This window comes from Monopterus albus, unplaced genomic scaffold, assembly GCF_001952655.1.
Source record: "Monopterus albus unplaced genomic scaffold, M_albus_1.0 scaffold155.1, whole genome shotgun sequence".
Taxonomy (NCBI): Eukaryota; Metazoa; Chordata; class Actinopteri; order Synbranchiformes; family Synbranchidae; genus Monopterus; species Monopterus albus.
This window is the reverse complement of record NW_018128035.1, coordinates 446,769-465,769: the sequence shown is the minus strand read 5'-3', so window position 1 is coordinate 465,769 and position 19,001 is coordinate 446,769. Positions and strand designations below refer to the sequence as shown.

The 19,001-nt window shown below is 46.2% G+C and overlaps 1 protein-coding gene across 3 annotated transcripts in view; it reads left to right on the top strand.

Annotated features, from left to right (window-relative positions):
• Positions 1 to 18,611, top strand: part of gripap1 (GRIP1 associated protein 1) — a 31,016-nt gene extending 12,405 nt beyond the window's left edge. For 2 of the 3 annotated variants that reach the window (XM_020614992.1, XM_020614990.1), the window contains exons 15-29: positions 1,135 to 1,227; positions 2,353 to 2,487; positions 3,509 to 3,604; positions 3,724 to 3,834; positions 4,096 to 4,197; positions 4,309 to 4,422; positions 5,420 to 5,497; positions 8,056 to 8,151; positions 9,414 to 9,470; positions 9,661 to 9,760; positions 11,886 to 12,016; positions 13,057 to 13,173; positions 13,675 to 13,768; positions 17,265 to 17,434; positions 18,143 to 18,611. In XM_020614992.1, the coding sequence (XP_020470648.1) occupies positions 1,135 to 1,227; positions 2,353 to 2,487; positions 3,509 to 3,604; positions 3,724 to 3,834; positions 4,096 to 4,197; positions 4,309 to 4,422; positions 5,420 to 5,497; positions 8,056 to 8,151; positions 9,414 to 9,470; positions 9,661 to 9,760; positions 11,886 to 12,016; positions 13,057 to 13,173; positions 13,675 to 13,768; positions 17,265 to 17,434; positions 18,143 to 18,223 (1,575 nt within the window). In that variant the 3' untranslated portion in view covers positions 18,224 to 18,611. The remainder of the gene's footprint in view (positions 1 to 1,134; positions 1,228 to 2,352; positions 2,488 to 3,508; positions 3,605 to 3,723; positions 3,835 to 4,095; positions 4,198 to 4,308; positions 4,423 to 5,419; positions 5,498 to 8,055; positions 8,152 to 9,413; positions 9,471 to 9,660; positions 9,761 to 11,885; positions 12,017 to 13,056; positions 13,174 to 13,674; positions 13,769 to 17,264; positions 17,435 to 18,142) is intronic. The other variant, XM_020614991.1, reaches the window with a different exon arrangement.
• Positions 18,612 to 19,001: the final 390 nt, after the last annotated feature.

Below are 19,001 nucleotides of genomic sequence, written 5' to 3'. Positions count from 1 at the left end.
GAATCCAGGTTCCTAACGACAGCTGTGCTGTGTACTCGGCCCTACTAACATTCACAGTGAACGACCACAGAGAAAGTTGGTGCCGACTAGAGGTTGTATTATTAACTCCACTGTCACACAGCCCCGAGCCTCACTGAGCAGCTTATGGCTTTCTGGAAAAGCTCCGCCTTCCCCATATGCACTGAAACACCAAGCCAGGGTGTGAGCGTTGACAGAGTCACGAGACTGTTGTGGAAAATTAATATTTAGTCTTGACAGAAGCTGACATGATGAAGGATGTGTTTACAGAATGAACTGACATTACAGAGGCCGCGCCCAAGGGTGTAGCTGGGGTGGAGCTGAAACATTCTGTTGTTCCTGCTCCTCAAGAACCTGCACTTTGCACTCATTAACAAAAGGCCTCTCACACTCATTTTTAAGATTCTACAAAAGTCTTATCCATATCTATATATTTAAATTTGACAAATCGATGTGTACTTGTACAGACTGAGATGGCTTCACACCTAACTACACACATTGTCACATAACAGAGCTAATACTGTGTCTACAGTGAGAGTCGGTAGAGATTGTTTATTTATTTCTGGTTTTCCATTCACACTTGATTCAGTGTCGTCCAAACAAGCCTAAGGGTGTAGCAGGTGGAGGGAGGAAGGAGATGAGGAAACAAGGGAAGGGTTGCAGGGAGCGAGGAGGGGAGGTGTGATGGGAGGATTCTGACCACAGGAGCGGCTGCTGTGTCACTCCAGAAAACGGGTTCATCTTCACCAAGAACAGAAAGAGGCGCTTGTACGATGAGAGGGAGATGTCTCCATGATAAGGACTGATTGTTCCTCCAGCCTTTCATATGACAGAAGAAATACACATATGTTTTCGAGCGACACTTTGGCAGTGGAACAGCTGCTGTTACTCCGTCTGCTGCTCTGTTTCTGACCTGCTTTTTCCTTCTCTTGTCCTCCTCCTCTCTCCTTTGTCTTCTTTTCTTGTTTGGTTTGTGCGTTTATTGTCTTCTTTTGTTTTCTGCCTTTTTACTTGGTTCCCTTTTCCATTTTTCCCCCCTTCTCTCTCTTCTTTTTGGTTCTTCCCGTCTCGTCCTCTCTGCTGCTGCCTCCTGCCTGTGGTGCACTGGTACTGCAGGCAGCCAGTCAGAGTGCAGTCAGTCAGGAGCAGGTGGACAACATCCTGCAGGAGAACGATGCTCTGAGGACAAACCTAGCAGCTCTAGAACAGGTAATAAACCCGGAGAACAAAGCAGCGTTCAGTGGATTCACTGTGACAGTTTTCAGAGAAATAAACTGGTTCCTACAGATCAGGCTATCTGGACCGATAACTAGGACTCCTGGTCACATGGGTGCAGATTGACGTACAGGACCCTGGTCTAACAACGGTTTTGAGAGCTAACATCATAAACATGTCTTTAGATGTTTAACCCTTGGGCTGATGACTGGTCAAGCTGCTTTAGAACTGGTGAAAGCTTCGACCCACTTTCAAACCCAGTCAGAGAAGGGCAGTTTCCTTATATCTACATGTAGAGCAGTGCAAGGCCTGCGCCCCCAGTGCCAGCAGGAACAGATGAATTCTGGGATATCTTCTTCCAGAAACAACAGAATTACCTGCAAGGCCACACCTCACTCTATATGAAACTGTGTCTTACAGGAGACCTGTACTCTGGGGACTAATCTGTGTGCTCCTTAAACACTGAAATAGAACCTCAACTTTGGTCTGAAGCTATCTGAGCCCCGTAGAACCTCAACTAGAACCTTAATACTGTTATTAAGTCATAAAGTACATGTTTAACCACTGTAAATCTGAGCTAGAGTTTACTGACACCTGAAACTCTATGGTGAAGCAGTTCAGGGCCCCTCAGCCCTCATCTAGAACCCCATGTAGTAGTCTGCTCTCCAGGAAGTCTTGGGCCTTCACATAAAGCCCTGACTAGAGCCCAGTGTGTGTTCTGAGTCACCCACCTCCTCTGTGGCACCGACTGTCCAGTAGACACAGGACTCGACTGTACAGTCAACATGAGGCTCCATAAGATTCCACTCATCAACTACCTGATGTCATTTCCTGTTTCTACTATCTCTTACTGGTATAAATCAGACCTCTGCCACTTTAGTGGTTTTTACAAATCTGTTTCATTGTTTTTGTGTTTAACATCATTTACTGTCACCTGTCGTCTGTGTCATGTCTGCTGTTGTGCACCGTCTTAACTCTTGTGTGTAGCATTAAACATGCACGTTGGTGGAGTCTGTGGTTCCGTTCTGACTCTCATTTAGAAGCTCCATTATCAGACTCTGGTCCAGTAGATGTTGTTTTAAAGGCTGAAGCTGAACCAAGTTCTTCGCCTGTGTGTAGATCCAGACGGTGAAGACCCAGGAGATGAATTTGTTGCGTGAGCAGCAGGAGGCGCTGATGGCCGAGCTGCAGCAGAGACGAGCTGAGCAGGAGAGTTTGTTGGCTCAGAGAGACGACCTCGACTCACAGCTGCAGGTAACACGCACAGTATAAAGCCTGAACAGCAGCAGCTGCTGTACAGACGACACACCAGTGATGAAATTAGCTGTCATATATCTCTGTCTATGTACGTTCACCCAGAGTTGTCAGTTTATTAGGAACCCTTGTGTCAGACTGAGTCAGTCTAAACCAACAGTCCTGCAGTAAAGCCTCCTCCTTGAAGATGATGATGTTCAGTTTGTGTTCAGAGGTGCTGGTTCACCTGTGTGGTCACTGTGGAGGCTGCAGGTTGTGCTGCTGCTCAGCTGGACCGGGCTACGCTAAGAGCTGCTACTGGTGTTTAGCCTCATTGATCTAAACGGGGTGGATGTACTTTATGTTTAAAATTAGCTGCACACAGAATATATTTATAACAACAAACAGAAAATAAAATTGGAGGTTGTCTATAATGGACAGAGGCCCATTTGAAAATAAGCCAGCGTGAGCAAAATAAGCAGAGTATTGACAAAACTGTGAAACAGTTCTTGGCCATTTTGTGTGGTCACTGTTAAGACTGTGCCTGATTAGAGCAGGTCAGTTTGCCGTCCATGTTCAGTCATGCTAGTTCCTGGAGAAGGCTCCAGGCATCAGCCAAGCTTTAGCTTAGATCTGTGGGAAGCTGTTGACCTTATGTAGCTGAATATTCAACTTAAGACCATCTACACCTCCATGTTTTTATCCTGTATTTATTTACGTTTACCACACGTGCATCATGACAATTAACCACTTGTAGTTCTATTTGAATTTTCATTGTCTAGGAGACAGTCACCTTTTAGTACTGAAGAAAAGAAGGTCCAGAAGAAATGAGATGAAATTATACAGACATATGAGCTGTGGAAGAGTTTTGAGGAAAATTGTTAGTTGGATGTGACACAACACAACTTGATGGAAACACATAGTTGTGTACAGATTCAGATGTCTGTTGTCCCTCCTGAGAGCACATTATTGGTACATATGGGAATATTATATTCATTTCATCCCTACTGTAAAATGTATATCTGTCTTTTCCCTCTTTCAGGAGTCGAGTTTTGCGAGCAGGAAGTTGTTGGAACAGCTGACAGAAGAAGGACTAGAGAAAGAGAGGCTGCTGAGAGAGCTGGACGAGGCTAAGAAGGTACACACACACACAACAAACACGCTTGTTTACATGATGCACACATCTACATACAACACACATGAATTATTAAGCTCTTAAACACACGATGATCATCACAAACGTGTGTGTGTGAGCAGATGGCAGAGAAGAGGAAGGCCATGTTGGATGACATGGCCATGCAGCTGAACCAGGAGAAGTTCGACCATAAGGAGGCGCTGTCAGACCTCAAGCTGCAGCATGAGAAGGAGGTAATGCCCGGTCTCTTCATTCTGACTTTTTGCATGGTTTTGACTCATAATTTTTGTATCTAAAACTTTCTTTTGAATATTTGTTTCTTGACCCTTTGAGTCCTTGTTTTCTTCGTATTAATTAACCCTGATGTGTTTTTCCTCCTTTTACATTTTTGTGTGTATATTCTCAGGTTCTAAAATGTGTAGGAACACAAAGCGGTTGCCTCAGATGTTGTGACTGAAGTATGAATATTCTCTTCTTGTTTCCCCTCCTCTCAGGTTCTTGGGGTGAGGGCTCGATATGAGAAGGAGCTCCGAGGACTCCACGAAGACAAGAATCGCTCCGAGGAAGAGATCCGCCAGCAGCTTCGAGACGAGAAGGTGAAGAGGAGCATCAGCAGGGAGAACTAAAAGACAGTGGAGGAGGAGAATGAGGAAATGCTCATGGCTGATCATCATATATGTTTATGTCCTGTGTCTGTGTGTTTTCAGGCCCGTACGAAGGATCTGGAGGGGCTTCAGCAGAAGGTGGAGGAGCTGCAGACTCAGGTCCAGTCCATGGAGGGAACCAAAGGCTGGTTCGAGAGGCGACTCAAGGAGGCAGAGGTCAGTCTGACAGTTAACTAGCTTCACTAGGTTAGTTGACGTCCTGGAGCTCCGCTATAAACAGAATCCTCTTGTCTCCTGGTGGGTTTGAAAGAAGGCTGGCGGAACATCAGCTGAAGTAATGAAGTGTTTTGATACAGGACCTACAAGACCAGGCCTCAGATTTAGGACAAGATGCAACAGCCACCCCAAAAAAAACTCTGTTTTCACTTCACATTATGCTGTGGTGCATATGAGTAATAGAGCTGGACATTCAGCAGGGCTGAGCCATGAGGGCCTGAGAGGTTTGAGGGCTTAAAAATATTTTAAATCAAATCTTATCTCATGAACATGAAACCTGTCTTCTGTAGGGCTGAGGATATCGCTGTCTGTAGTGTCTGTTGCCAGTAAACCTGCACAAATCCATTTAGAAATTATCAAAAAAGACAGAACTCTTCTTTAATGTGCTGTGCTTATGTTTTGTTGTTAGTCAAGTCAGACTGCTTTTTTTAGTCATGTTCGCCTCCACAGAGTCAGGTTTTTATTTTTTCACCCTAACCTGTGATGTAAAAGAGACTGTGGAGACACAGACGAGAAAAACTGCAGAAAGTAAAGCTCACACATTTATTGTAGGACACTAACAGTCACACACTGAGGGGCTGAACATCTGCGTGTGTGTCTGGGAGAGTGCGACAGTCGTCAACAGGATCATTACTCATTGCAAAGTGTACATTCTATATGTTAGAAATATTTAGTTACAATTTACAGAAGATGACTTGTTTTGATATGATAATTTAACCAAACATCCTGTATCACAAATACATGGGGTTTGTAACAAATCAGACAGCTGGAAAATCAGCTGGAAATTCTGTGAGTTATGATGATTTTAATGTGGACAGACCCCTGCCCTCATACAAAGACATGCATTAGGAGGCGCAGCCTCTCCCTGGGAACATAGTGACGTGGTTCATTTGCATTTGTCTGACTGAAAACCCATTTTCTTTGTGTGTGTGAGCAGGAGAACATAGAGAAGAAGTCTGTGGAGCATCAGGAGGACATCAGGCGGCTGCAGAGAGAACACACACTGCAGCTGCAGGTACACACAGTTTCAGTTGGCGTTTCTGTGAACATAAATGTGTGTGTGCGTGGGTGTTTGCTTATACATACAGTCTGTGTAGGGGTGTGTGTGTCCAGCTCTAATTGAATGTGTGTTTCTAATTAAAGTGTAGCTGTCTCCATGGTAACATGGAGAGGTTAAATCGTGTTAAGTGCGGATCAGAGCGTGAGCCCTGGCGGCCTGTAACAGAGCGTGGAGGGTAATACACTCCGGATGGAGCTCATTTGGCATCTGACACAAAACACTCATCAGGCTTTAGTGTGTATGTTTTTGCTTTTCCTCTGTTGTTTCCTGCCACGTCACCACATTGACACGTCTTTGTTTTTACACTACAAGTTGGGACACACAGCTTCACTTGCCTTGGAGTCGGTTTGAGGTCAGACCAGACAATTAACAGTCAGCCAACAATCTGCAGACACTGATGGTGTGTGTGTGTAAAGCCCAGCAGACGGTGTCCAGGTGAACCACAACCCACTTTAGAGTCAGGCAGAACTGGTCCACATCGGCTGTAGGATGTTCAGTTCTGGGAGTCAGGACACTTTATTAATCACCCTGGAATGAGCAGTGAGCTTTTTGCACGTCTGCAGTTTGAGTAGCTCAGTAATCTGGTTTCCCAACATGGTTGCTGTCAGAAGAAACTGCAGTGAGCTTGTTTTACACTACTAGTAGTATTTTACATGTTGTGTGACTGTTGTCAGTGTGGTGACAAATCACTGGCAACATGTCCATGTGTCCACTTGGCATGTTTAACCTCACAGAATTAAGCAAAGCAACAAATGAGTTGGCCTCCGATGGAGGAAGTGACTCAGGTGCCAAAGAGTTGTCTGGTGGTGGTGTGAGTGTAGGTAAAGAAGATGCAGTACAGACCAACACTAAGCTAAATTTAAGTACTGTCAGGTGTTATTTATAAAGCAAATCACGAACTTTTCTCAAGGGGCTTTGCGGTCCTCACAGAACGACGGCTTCTGTTTTTAGACCCTCAAATCAGAATCCTGCCTGAAAACAGCTGCACCTCCAAGACCAATCTGTTTGTTGTCATGAGGAGCACAGAGGATGCTTTCACGAATGGTGCCTTGAATAGTTTTCTCAGTGAACGTCATCCAACGTGCAGTAAAGAGAACACGCCTAAACCAGACCGGTATTTGCTGTGACCCCCCCCCCCTTTGCCTTAAATCAGCCCTGGGTCTCCTCAGTCCACCCTCACAGTGTTTCCAGGTACATGGCAGGGACCTTGGTCTAGCATCTTGGAGGCGCTGCCACAGTTCTCATGTTGTTTCGGGCTGTCTCAGTGTCTCTGTTTGCATGTGACCCCAGACTGACTCCATGGTCTCTGACCACCTGCTGCAGGGCTGCTGGTCCTTCTGCTCTTACAACATAGTTCTTTATGACCCTGATGGAGGTTTGGGCTCAGCATCAGGCTGCAGGATGGATCAGACCCCCCCTGATGAAGCATAAACATTGAAAGTGTCTCACAATTTCCCACAGTCCAACAAGTCAAATGCACTGCCAAGAAAAAGTAAATACAAGAACTCACCCTGGTAACGAGAGCACGTTTCAGATTCCCACAGTCATACAAAGGCCTCACAGTGTTTCTCCCTGGAGTTGTGATTAAAGTCTAACCCATAGAGCACAACTAGCTGTGCATCACAGGACACATGTCTGTGGATGTCAGGTTTTTTCAGATAACCAGATTAAGACTCTGTGTGTGTGTGTGTGTGTTATCTGCTGGGTAACAGCCTGGCACTGAGAGCACATTGAGGAAAACTTAATTAATGATGGAGGAAGTCTAATTAGCAGGCAGGTAGTCTGCGTGCCATGAGTGTGGGTTTCAGGTGTTAGATGTTGCTTCCTGTCTGTCGTGTGTTAAGTGTTTTAACAAGTGTTAAAAATAATCACATGCATCATCAGAAAACCTCTTCTGCTCCTTGCAAGACCCTGATCTCTTGGGTTGTACCGGTGTCAGATGGGAGTCAATCAGTTTAGGGTTTTAGTTCCCAAAGGCTCTGTAGCTTCTCACCTTACAACACCCTGAGCACGCTGTCTGCAGGCCATCTCACAAAGGGCTGATTCTTTGACTTCTTTGCAAACAGCCCTCACAGCTGCTTCACATCAATTACCGTAAATGCAGGACAAATTGCACACTCAGAAATCAAGTTCAGCTGACCTGACCAAGCAAAAGTTAAGGCGGCTCACTTGACCACAGTGAATTACTCAGCACTGGCCATGTTCTAGCTGAAGCAGACAAAAACTTGCATTTGTTCACTTGACTTGTTAGGGTAAATTACTTGTCCAACAGGTGTTCAGCTTCAGCATCATTCTGGAAACATCTGTCCCTCTTCCATGTGGGAAAGGCCACACCAGTGTTTATCCTTGTCTTGCCCTGTTCCCTGTCCTGTTTCTTTGTGTCTTTGCTTCTTTGAAGACGGGGATTCATGCTGTCTTCTTCATCAGTCCTGGGAGCTGTTGAGCTTCTGCTCTCACTGCCTTTTAAAAAACTAATGTTCTCCTCTCTCTCTCTGTCCCTCTGTGTCCTCCAGGCGAAGCAGTCAGAGATGGAGGGACTGGAGCAGCAGCTGGTGGAGGTGGAGAAACAGAGGGATGAACACAGCGACACCATCGGAAAACTCAAACAGGTAACAACGGACACTTGTCATCAAAATGGGGGCGACTGTGGTTCAGTGGGTAGAGCAGTCGTCTCCCAACCGGAGGGTTTGGGGTTCGAATTTCAGTGCCTGCAGTCCACCTGTCGAAGTGTCCTTGGGCAAGACACTGAAACCCCACACTGGCGTTTTTAATGACGTCTTCAGAAGGAACCTATAGGCTTGGAGAAATGCACGTTATGGTTTGGTTGACTATAAGGAGAGAAGAGCACCTTTTTTACAGTTTAGGGGTCGTGGATGTGTCCAGTGTTTCCAATACACACTGTGAGTCGAAGTCCTGAATTCTCATTCATTTCCATTCATTTGGTTCTCAAACCTTTTCTCTCATGACCCTCATATGAAACCAGGAAAATGACACGGGTGATGCCTAATTTGCCAACCTAACATTACCACAGGGCTTAGCCTGCCTAACTGTACAACATCACACTGACCACGATGATTTTCAGTGGCACATACAGTAGCAAATGATTGACCGACCTGTGCAGCAGACAAAGAGCACCCTCTGTGTCCATCCTCATCCCTTTCTAATCCCAGAGCGCTCTCCATCTTTGGAAAGCAGCACCTAGCTGTGTTTTCATGGCTCTCTGTGCTTATGTCTTTCTCCTCCTGGGTGTTTAGTCTTATAGGCTGTAAGTGGAAGTGGTGGAGCTGGTACTTTTTCAGCCATCTCCCTTTTGGCTGCAGCTTTGGTGGGACCCCCCCCCCCCCCATACATGAGCAAGAGTGCCTCCTTGTGTTGACTGAAACTAGTTGTCCTGACTCAGACATGGCCATCTGGGCTTTGTGGAGCTCAGACTGGACGGTCAGGCACAGAAATGTGAGGAACATTTTAGCTGAATATGACAAAATGAATTAGAATCGCTGACTGTGCCTTTAAGAAGACATCCCTGGATCAGTTGCTGTTGCAGAGTTTGTGACCAGACTCCAGTTTAAGGTTATGAGGCTGTCGTTGAGGTTGTGGTTCCTAACCTTTTCTCTGACACTGGACTTGGGGCCTGTGGACAGTGTGGATGCTGTTTCACAAAGGAGCATGTTTACACTTCCTGTTTTGAGTTTTATTCATCATGCTTTAAAAAAACGGGTCTAGCAAACATGATTATGATGTACTGTACGTAGCTGAAATTAGCAGAATGGCTGATATGGTCCTTTAAGAGCTGTATCAGACTCCAGGAATAATCATTTTTACTGTTGTCCTTTCTGTGTCTGACCTCCGTCGCTCTGTCCTCTCGCCGTAGGAGATAAAGGACACTGTGGATGGTCAGAGGATTCTGGAGAAGAAGGGGAGTGCAGCGGTGAGTTAAATGTTTGTGTGACTGATGTTGCCAAAGACACGAAACGTGCCAAGAAACGTGTGCACGGACTCTGTCGGGTAGGACAGATGGGTGAAAACACAGAAGAATTTCAATAAAGATGAGAGAAGATATATTTTGCAGATTAATTTAAAAACAGTCATGAAAGTAAATCCGGTGACCCTGTGTGTAGCTGAAGGATCTGAAGCGGCAGCTGCACCTGGAGAGGAAGCGAGCGGACAAACTGCAGGAGAGACTCCAGGAGATACTGACCAACAGCAAGACCAGGACAGGTACCTACACACCTTAACACCCTGTGGCTGCTCCTGATTTGTGGAACGCTCTGTCACTGATCTCGCTCTCTTTAAGTGCAAACTAAAGACTTGCTTATTTCCTTTGGCTTTCAGTTCCTAGTAGAGTTTTACCAGTTTCATTGGTGACCACCTTTGGCTCTATGTTGTCATGTTGACCATGTGTATGTAAAGCACTCTGGACATCTAGTTTTTTTGACTTCTATATAAGTAAAGGTTGAGTTGATATGAGTTGAGGCACGCGTTATGTGACTGGTCGGTACTTCAGCCCAGAAGAAACGTGATTTTAGGCTTTTCTTCGTCGCCGGTCGCGGCTCGATTCCTGTCTCACTTCAGTCAACATTTAGACGAGAACAGACAAATGTCCTGAAGTGTTCTGCCTTTGTTATTGAGGCTGTGTGTGCACGGTGTGAACTACGGGAGAGCTCCACTCCCTGTGTATGTAAAGCACTCTGGACATCTAGAGTTCTATATAAGTAAAGGTTGAGTTGATATGAGTTGAGGCACGCGTTATGTGACTGGTCGGTACTTCAGCCCAGAAGAAACGTGATTTTAGGCTTTTCTCCGTCGCCGGTCGTGGCTCGATTCCTGTCTCACTTCAGTCAACATTTAGACGAGAACAGACAAATGTCCTGAAGTGTTCTGCCTTTGTTATTGAGGCTGTGTGTGCACGGTGTGAACTACGGGAGAGCTCCACTCCCTTTAATAAGACATGAGCTCCCCTGAAAACGTGATTTGCAAAGTTTTGTGTGGTCTCAGTCTAAAATGCTGACAGTTTATTATTTTGCCATGTAGGTCTTTTCTCTTTCTGTATCTTTATGTTCATGGATTATGCTAACGTTATATCACCACCGGTTACTTTACATCTGTTTTTCTAGTCTTATTATTCGTATTGTGATTAAGAGGAATAGGTGGGTTGTGTGCTCTGTCTCCCACAGCTGAGGTGGACACACCGGTGTCCTCTGGCAGAACACACACACACACACACACACACACACATACAGTATATGTAGACACAAATACAACATTGACACACAGCTGCACAGTCAGGCTTTATGTTTTTCCACTACATATTGATCTCATATTGTTTTTGTTTTGTTCTTGGATGCTCTTTATGTAACAGCCCCTCAGTCACACAGTTTTTAAACACACACTCAGAGCAATGCAGTCCTCAACACCATCTATAATCTATGAGTAGTGATGAATGTATCAAAAGGCTTTTCTGCACAAACCGGAGAATCACACATTTTGAGGTAGCCCACTTACCTCTGCTCATTGCCAGCACCTCCCCCAAAAGGGACAGTCCGCTCACTCCTCAGTGCCTAACAAGGATGGGTGCAGTCCACAGTCTTAAAAGAACCTCTCACAGTCTAAAATGGATAATTTACTCCTTTACTGGGGCCCTGACTTGCTTAAACTGATGGTCTGCCGCCTTAAACTGACTTTCCTGAGGTGCTGGTTGCCTGCCTTAAAGGGACATTCCCAAACAATCAATGCCTTTGAACCTTCTGATTGTTCCAAACTCTCCCTTGAAAACAATAAGATGTATATCTAAAATTTGTCTTTGTAAATCAGTGCATGGTCCTTTACAGGCAGCACCTTCAGCCGCTGCCATGTAGCTTCATCAGACCCTTTAAACCATTTAAAATGTAAAATCTTCCCTTCACCCTTGAAGTCCAAAGAGTTCTGACCATTTTATCAAGGCCAATGAGATTCCTGCCAGACTACCAGGAAGGCGCACACAGGACCAGCTCTTTAAGGCTGTGACACTCCTCTTTAAGGAAATGAGTGGTGCCTTTCAGCCAGTGAACTGGACCCGCTCACTTACACAGCGGCCCAGAGATTTATAGTAATAGTTGGTCCTGAACGAGGTAGTTGAGGTTTTGGTCACACTAGTAGAAATATGGTTACATGGGCTCAGTGTCAGTCTGCAAACCCTGTGGATGAGACATCAGAGCACCAACCAGCCGACAAAGGTGTCTGCTACCAAAAACATGTCGGACCACAGCACCTGGAACATTAGTGTGTAGTCTGACACAAATGCACGTTAAGAGGGTACATGTGTTTTCTGCAGCCTTCATCCTGATCCTCGTCTTATCCTTCTCAGGTCTGGAGGAGCTGGTTCTGTCAGAGATCAACAGTCCCAGTCGGACTCAGCAGACCGGAGACTCGTCCTCCGTCTCCTCCTTCTCCTACAAAGACATGATGAAGGAGGCTGAGCCGTCCAGTCAGAACAAGGTGGGTGGAGACACTGTGAGAGTGGAGCACCAGTTCCTGAGCGTAGTTCAGAGTGCTGACAGGTCTGAGACCTGGAGAAACTTGGTCAGCTTCATCCTCCCTCAGTTGAGGACCCGGTGTGAACAATGTCTGGATCAGATCCGTCACCAGACATTATGGTGAACATCCCCAAAGGCTCCAGAGAGTCTGGGGGATGTCTCTATCCCTCCATCTTTCTCCTCTATTCATCCTCCCTCCTCAGCATCATGTGATCTGTGACAGTTTGAGGTCTTGACCTGTGAGACTCGCTGTGACCTGTGTCTCCCTGTTGCCATGGCGATGGGCTGACGTGGTGGTGACAGGCTGAAGTGTAGCAGCCTGTCATTGTATCAGATATTAACGTGTTCTGTCTTCACTCTTTTCTGCTTTAGTTTTATTCTACATTTATTTCTCCTCAGTCTTGCTGCTGTTCTAAACTGCGTCACTGTGTCATCACGGCGGTGCTGTGTGTGTTTCTCTTGATAGAAACACTGTAAATAGAGCTGACAGGTTCAGTTTGTACAGTTAGTTGCTGAAACTGTAGGCACTGGACATATACTGGAGTAAGGTCCCGTTCAGACTTGGCACCAAAATGAGTCTCAGTGATCTGATCACAAGTGGACAGTCATCTATGCCGGTCTCCAAGGTGCCCAGCTGTCCACTTGTGATCCAGTCGCCCAGGACACATTGTCAAACCAAGTGTAAACGGGGTCTAAATGTCATTTGTAGGGATGGGTTCTGATAGCTGGTTGTATTAGGCTTCCTGGCCCAACAAGTCCCTTATGGATCCTCTCATTCACATTCTCTTTTACACTGTTACACTCTTTGGCCTCTGACAGTGCAGACGTCACAAAGGGTGACACCACTTGTTCTGATGTCCTTACAGCCAACAGCTGGAAAGTTTGAATCCCACGTGAGCGACCGCTGCTGCCACAGTGTCCTGGAGCGAGACGGCTGTGTGGTGTGGACTATGTCCAGTGTCTCTGAGCTGAGTAATGACTCTCTGTTTGTGTCTCCGTCAGTCTGGGGGGGGCAGCCCTCAGTCTCAGCGTCCTGCCGATCTGTCCGATGACGAGGTGGTAGAGTTGTTCCAGCGACTCGCCGAGGTCCAGCAGGAGAAATGGATGCTGCAGGAGAAGGTGAGTGATTGGCATGTATGTGAAAGTCACATGCCCTGTTTCTGTCCCATGTGTCCCCGCTCTCATCAAACTGTCAAAAACTGTGCTGAAAATCAGCCTAAAAGCATCCATGGCCTGTTTTAACATCTCGGTTCTGCTTTGTGCCAATCTTAACGCATCACTCTGTCCCTCAAGTCGACAGGCAGCTCAACAGTAAAGGGGTGTATTATTCATGTCCCCTGTAGGGTCTGGTGTTTGTGCCGGTTCCACTCTGGGGTCAGGGTGCATGTGTTGACTGATGCTGCAATAATTCAAATGTTAGTTGATCGTCAGAAAACTTGCTGCTCAGTAAGTTCCTGGTTATGCCGGCTATAACATGAGCACCGCTGAGATGTGGAGCTGTGGAGCTTCTGATCAGCAAAAAGATGTGTGTCAGAGACGTGTGTGTTCCTGCCCCGGTGCCAGAAATCACCAAGCAGATGTTTGACAGCAGCGTGAACACAGTTTGTTTTTCTTGTCCAGGTGAAACATCTGGAGGTGAGCTGTTCATCGATGGCTGAGGACATCTGCAGGAAGAGCGCCATCATAGAGGCATACGTGATGGACAGTCGCAGAGGTAACACACACACACACACACACATCAGAGTGATTTAATAGAGGAACCTGTTTACATAAAGCGCTCTTGTGCTTTTAGACAGTTTGTAGACAGACAGTTTTTCTGTCATTATTAAGATAATCAGCAGGTTTGTGAGATGAATGAGTGGAACATATAACGTGTGTCAGTCAGCAGAAGGTCCACTGGCTCCGCATGGCGTTTCTCTGACAGCGACACTTCACTACAGCCACACAGGTTTACACAGTGGGTTTATCATCAGAGGTGGCCAAAGGAGGTTTAGCACTGATCACAGTCTCCTGACCACAGTGATCAGTGAAGTCCGTTCATGATTTTAGTGAAACAGATGGTCAGAGCTCTTATTTTCTGTCAGTGCATCTGAACTCGGCCTCTGTCGTGTGTGTGATGCTTCAGTGCCGCTATGTTTAGCTGCTGTACACTGTTGTAGCACAGTGATTCTCTCTGTGTGTGTGTGTGTGTGTGTGTGTGTGTGTGTGTGTGTGTGTGTGAGAAGTGTTTTAATGACTCAAGCTATCAACTCATTTATTTTTCAATTAAATTCTCTTTGTACAGACTGCCCCTGCAGACACATTAAAAACAACATTACTAAGGCACTGGTACTTCATTTCGTTTGATTAATTGACTAATCACTAACTAATCCATTGACGGCGTGCAGGGTCAAGGGAGGTTCGACCCCTGCACAGAGCCAGGCAGTTCAGGTTTGGTAAAACAGACCTGTGTTGCTGATTACAGATCTGAACGTGTGCTGGGCCCACACCGCAGGATGCTCGGACAGATCCTGGCCGCATCTCCGCCCGGATGTGACTGTAGCTTTGTTAGAGACTAAAGGGCATTGCACACAGGCGGTGTCTACCCATGTCAAAAGCACAAAATACTGAAGTACTCACCCATTTTGGTGGTCCCAAAGTGAATTCACGCTGCTCCCAGTGTGTGTCACAGGAGTCATGTGACGTGACGCCCTTAAGAGTAACATTTTCCAACTCGGCTCCAGCTCCCACTGCACAGTCCACAGTTTAATCCACAGATGTTTTGTCCTCTTTGGTTTCTTAGTGAAAAACATAGCTTAGTTTTATTTGTATAGCACCAATTCACAGCAACCGTCGTCTCAGGGCTCTTTACACAGCCCGGTCTAGACCGCACAGTTTTACAGAGAGAAGCCAAACGAACCCCCCTGAGCAGCACTTGGCGACAGCGGGGAGGAAGACTCCCTTTAACAGAAGGAACCTCCGACAGACCCCGGCTCGTGGTGGGCGGCCTTCTGCCTCGACCGGTTGGGGTGAGTGGATAGAGGAGAGACAAAAGAAAAGTGCTGCTAGCTGACGACGAAGGTTTTGCTCTGGAATCATGTTTGATCGTGCAGCTATTTGATCCCAGGTCCCTGGAGCTTGGCCTGAATCGGCTGGTTTGTGCCTTCTCACGATTAAAATATTCAAACTTAGTTAAATCTGTCATTATGTCTGTGGCCTGCTACATTTTTTAAATCGGTTAGGATTTGAACTGTGTGCACACACATCTAAGAATTCAACTAATGTCAAGCCCTTTGAGTGACTCGGTGTCAGATGTGCTGTGCAGATAGTTTCCCTTCCTCCATCCCTCCTCTCATTGTTCTGGTTTTTCTCTCCTGCTGTTTTTAATTTCATGTCTGACTGGTTTAACCCTCCCCTCTCTCTCCACCCACGAGCATTAACACTGTAATAATGGTAAATCTAATGGGCAGTAAAACAAAGAGCTGAGCTGCTGCTCCTGCACACTGGACTCTGAGTGTGTGCTGAATATTTGATAGTACAGCTGCTTGAGACCCACAAACACAGTTACGTACAGACATCCAGTGTTCACTTACAGCACCAGTCAGCACTTATGAAACAACACTAGCAAAATATTGGTCCTTATGTGAGAAGTCAGAGTAGCCACAGATTTCACCAGCTTCTTGAGCTTTTCAATAACGTGAGCCTTGTGTGGATCAGGCCTTCATGGTCAAACAGCAGAAGAGGCTCCACAGCTGATGAGGAGTGGCCAGAGGAGCAGGGGAGACCCACAAGGACTGGACATTAGACCAGTAGAAGTGTGGACGGAGTCTGAGGAGTCTGGTTCTAATTGTGGTGTCTTAGTGAGACATGCAGACGGTGACCTGATGATGTCTGCCTGTGAGGTCCCCCATCGTGAACCGTGGAGGTGGGGTTGGGGCCTTTACTGGTTACACTGGTGGAGATTTATTCAGAAGTCATGGTCCACTTAACCAGTACGGCTACCACGACGCTGCAGCGATGCACCGTCCTGTCTGCTGGAGCCAAAACCTCCAGGCTCTGTCATTTTCATTTCCAGTTAATCTGCCAGTCAGTTTCTTAGTTCAGTGTCAGAAAACAGTGACAAATTCCTGGTCAGTCAAAACTAACATGTCCCAGAAATATTCTCTTTAGTATCATGTGAAACAACAAACGGCATTAGAGTCTCGCAGTGAGGAGGCTGGAACCTGCAAATGTGTCACTGTGGCTTTGTCGTAATCATTTAAAATCTTGGGTATGAATCGGACTGTGGATGCTCATTAACCATTTGTCTCCCAGGCCCTCACACAGGTTGAACAGGCACCTGTTTCCAGCTGTGTGACGCTGTAAACATGCACCAAGCAGAGTTACAGGTGTTAAATATTAACAGCACACATACTCTGCACTGTCGGCATCTGCCTACTGCTGCTCTATAGGAACATGCAGCCGTGTGTGTGTGTGTGTGTGTGTGTGTGTGTGTGTGTGTGTGTACTGCAACATAAAAACCTGGTCAGCTTCTCTGCTGCTGTTTTCTATCATGGTCTCCTTTATTTCTTTCTGCATTGTTCCTTTTTTCTCTTCCATCAATTTTCCTCTGGGGGGGGGCCTGGAGTTGGAAGGTTACGATAAGGGGCCAAGAGGCGCATTATGTCCATGAGGGTCCTCACAAAGACAGAACATGTGGACGCTGCAGGCTTTATGTCTTGTTTTGATGCACCGTTCAAGTAGTTGTCAGATTTGACAACATCATATGTGATTTACAAGCTGCTGTGGTAGTATCAGGTGGAGTGTGTTGGGTAGTAAAGCTGTGAATGCCTTGTCACTGCCTTTACTTCTTCATGACTGGTGAACAAATGGTCACCACCACTGTTTGTGTTGATTGTGCATGGCTGCAGACTCGTGGTCTGGTTAACTGATACCAGACTCATGTCAGGTGGCTCAGTGCAAACCACAGACACCCTGTATTCACACTGCAGAGCTGTGGTTTTGTTTAGGCCGCGGTTTATACAATAGAACTGTCTGACCAGTGGCACGTGCACTGTACACATGCACGGTGTGTACGTAATCCTCAGGTGAATCAGCTGCTGAAACATAGCAGCTTTGTTGTGATTGTTTCCAGTCGGACAGCAGAGAAACGTCACAAACCGAAAGCAGCCATTTGATGATTCTAGTAGTGTGACCTGCTTTATCAGTACCACCTGTCCTCGTCTCCTCAGATGTGTCGGGCAGTGCGGTCGGGCACGGAGGCTCTCAGGGAGACAGAGGAGGTCTGGGTTCGGTCCTCAGAGATTTGGTGAAACCAGGAGATGAGAATCTGAGAGAGATGAACAAGAAACTGCAGCACATGTTGGAGGAGCAGCTGACCAAGAACATGCACCTGCAGAAGGTAACGCACCTACAGACTGACTCGGAGCTTTAAACACGGCTGCATGGATAAGTTGATACCAACAGCACTCGTGATGTGTACATAGACAAAGTTTACTTCTTAGCTTTGTACCTTTTTAAGGAGATTCACTGGACTCGAGCTGCTTAAATATTAATAAGAAGCAGAGAAATGGAGGCAAGCCCAAATGTTTGAACAGTAGCGTTGTTGTAGTCTGTTAGTGTCTGTCAGCTGCAGCTCAGCAGGGACAGAACGACTGCACTGACCAGGATGTAAAATCAAAAGGTCTCCACTTAAAGCAGACTGTAAAATGACAAACCTGTCCTTCAAACTGGTTTGTTTTTCAAAATGTGTTTAAAGCATCTGGTGCTAGAACCCCTCGTTGTGGTTGTGCAGCCTGTTGTGAGGCACAGAGTGACAGTGTAGAGACCGAATGGCCTCTTCATGTCCAGCAACAGGTGACGTCAGGTGGTGTCTACATGTGGCACCGCTGTGCTCCAGAATGTGGTTTTAACAGATCAGCTTGCTTCCCAATATGCTGGAGAGCACATGGGCATGAGAGGAGGTCAGAGACACCCACCGAGGTGCAGCTCAGACACTGTCTGGTGTGGTAGCTTCTTTCTGTAGAAGTGTCACGTCACTATGTTCATTTTGAAGTTCACAGTGAAATGATTGTGTACATAACATCAGGGAACTTCCCTCTCTCTGTAGGACCTGGAGGTTATGTCCCAGGAAATAGTCCGTCTCAGTAAAGAGAGCAGTCCTAATGGCGGTGCAGCTGGATCAGGATGAGACTATCGCCTGGATTCATCCGTCCATTCTCTTCCTTCTCACTGCTATTGCTCACCTTGGCTGGAAAGTCTGGAAATCTTCTTCCTTTCCCCATGTGCTGCAGCCACTGACTACCATCTGGAGCAGTTAAGATATCACCACTTCAGTCTGCCTAACAGGCTATGACTAAATGCTGGAAATGTCCACCTATTGTTTCTCAGTGATGAGCAAAACTCAAAAAGTTCAGAAGAACTACTTAGAGACCAGAGGAATGGAAAACCTGGGAACATTGGAAGTGGGGCTCAGCTCATTTATGTTGCTACTGAATGTACTGTAATTACACTGCACCACTCTGAGTCCTAGCTACAACTTGGAAAACACACATTGTTACTGACCGAGTCTTACCTTCCACTGATTTCTGTGTCTTAACTTTGTATGTCTGTTGGGTCCTGGCTATGTCCTGGAACACACATGCCCTGTTATCTTAACTGACATATTTTGGGTTTGGTTCCTACGTGCAGTTAACACTCTTGTGATCAGACTATTTCCTGGGTTTCATGTCTGCAAAAGAATCGTCCTTTAATGAAACCCCGGGGTCTGTCTATGTCCTGGATTGTTTGATAGTATGACTGTAGCCTTAGTAGAATTTGAATTCTTCACATTGGGAATAACGGTTGGACCAAAAACATGATCACAAAATCAACTTTTTTGAGCTTTCAGCCGCATCTTATGAGCTTCATCAGCTGCTGCTCTTTGCTCAGTTTTCATCACCTCACAAGTTCCATATGTTGATCTACTA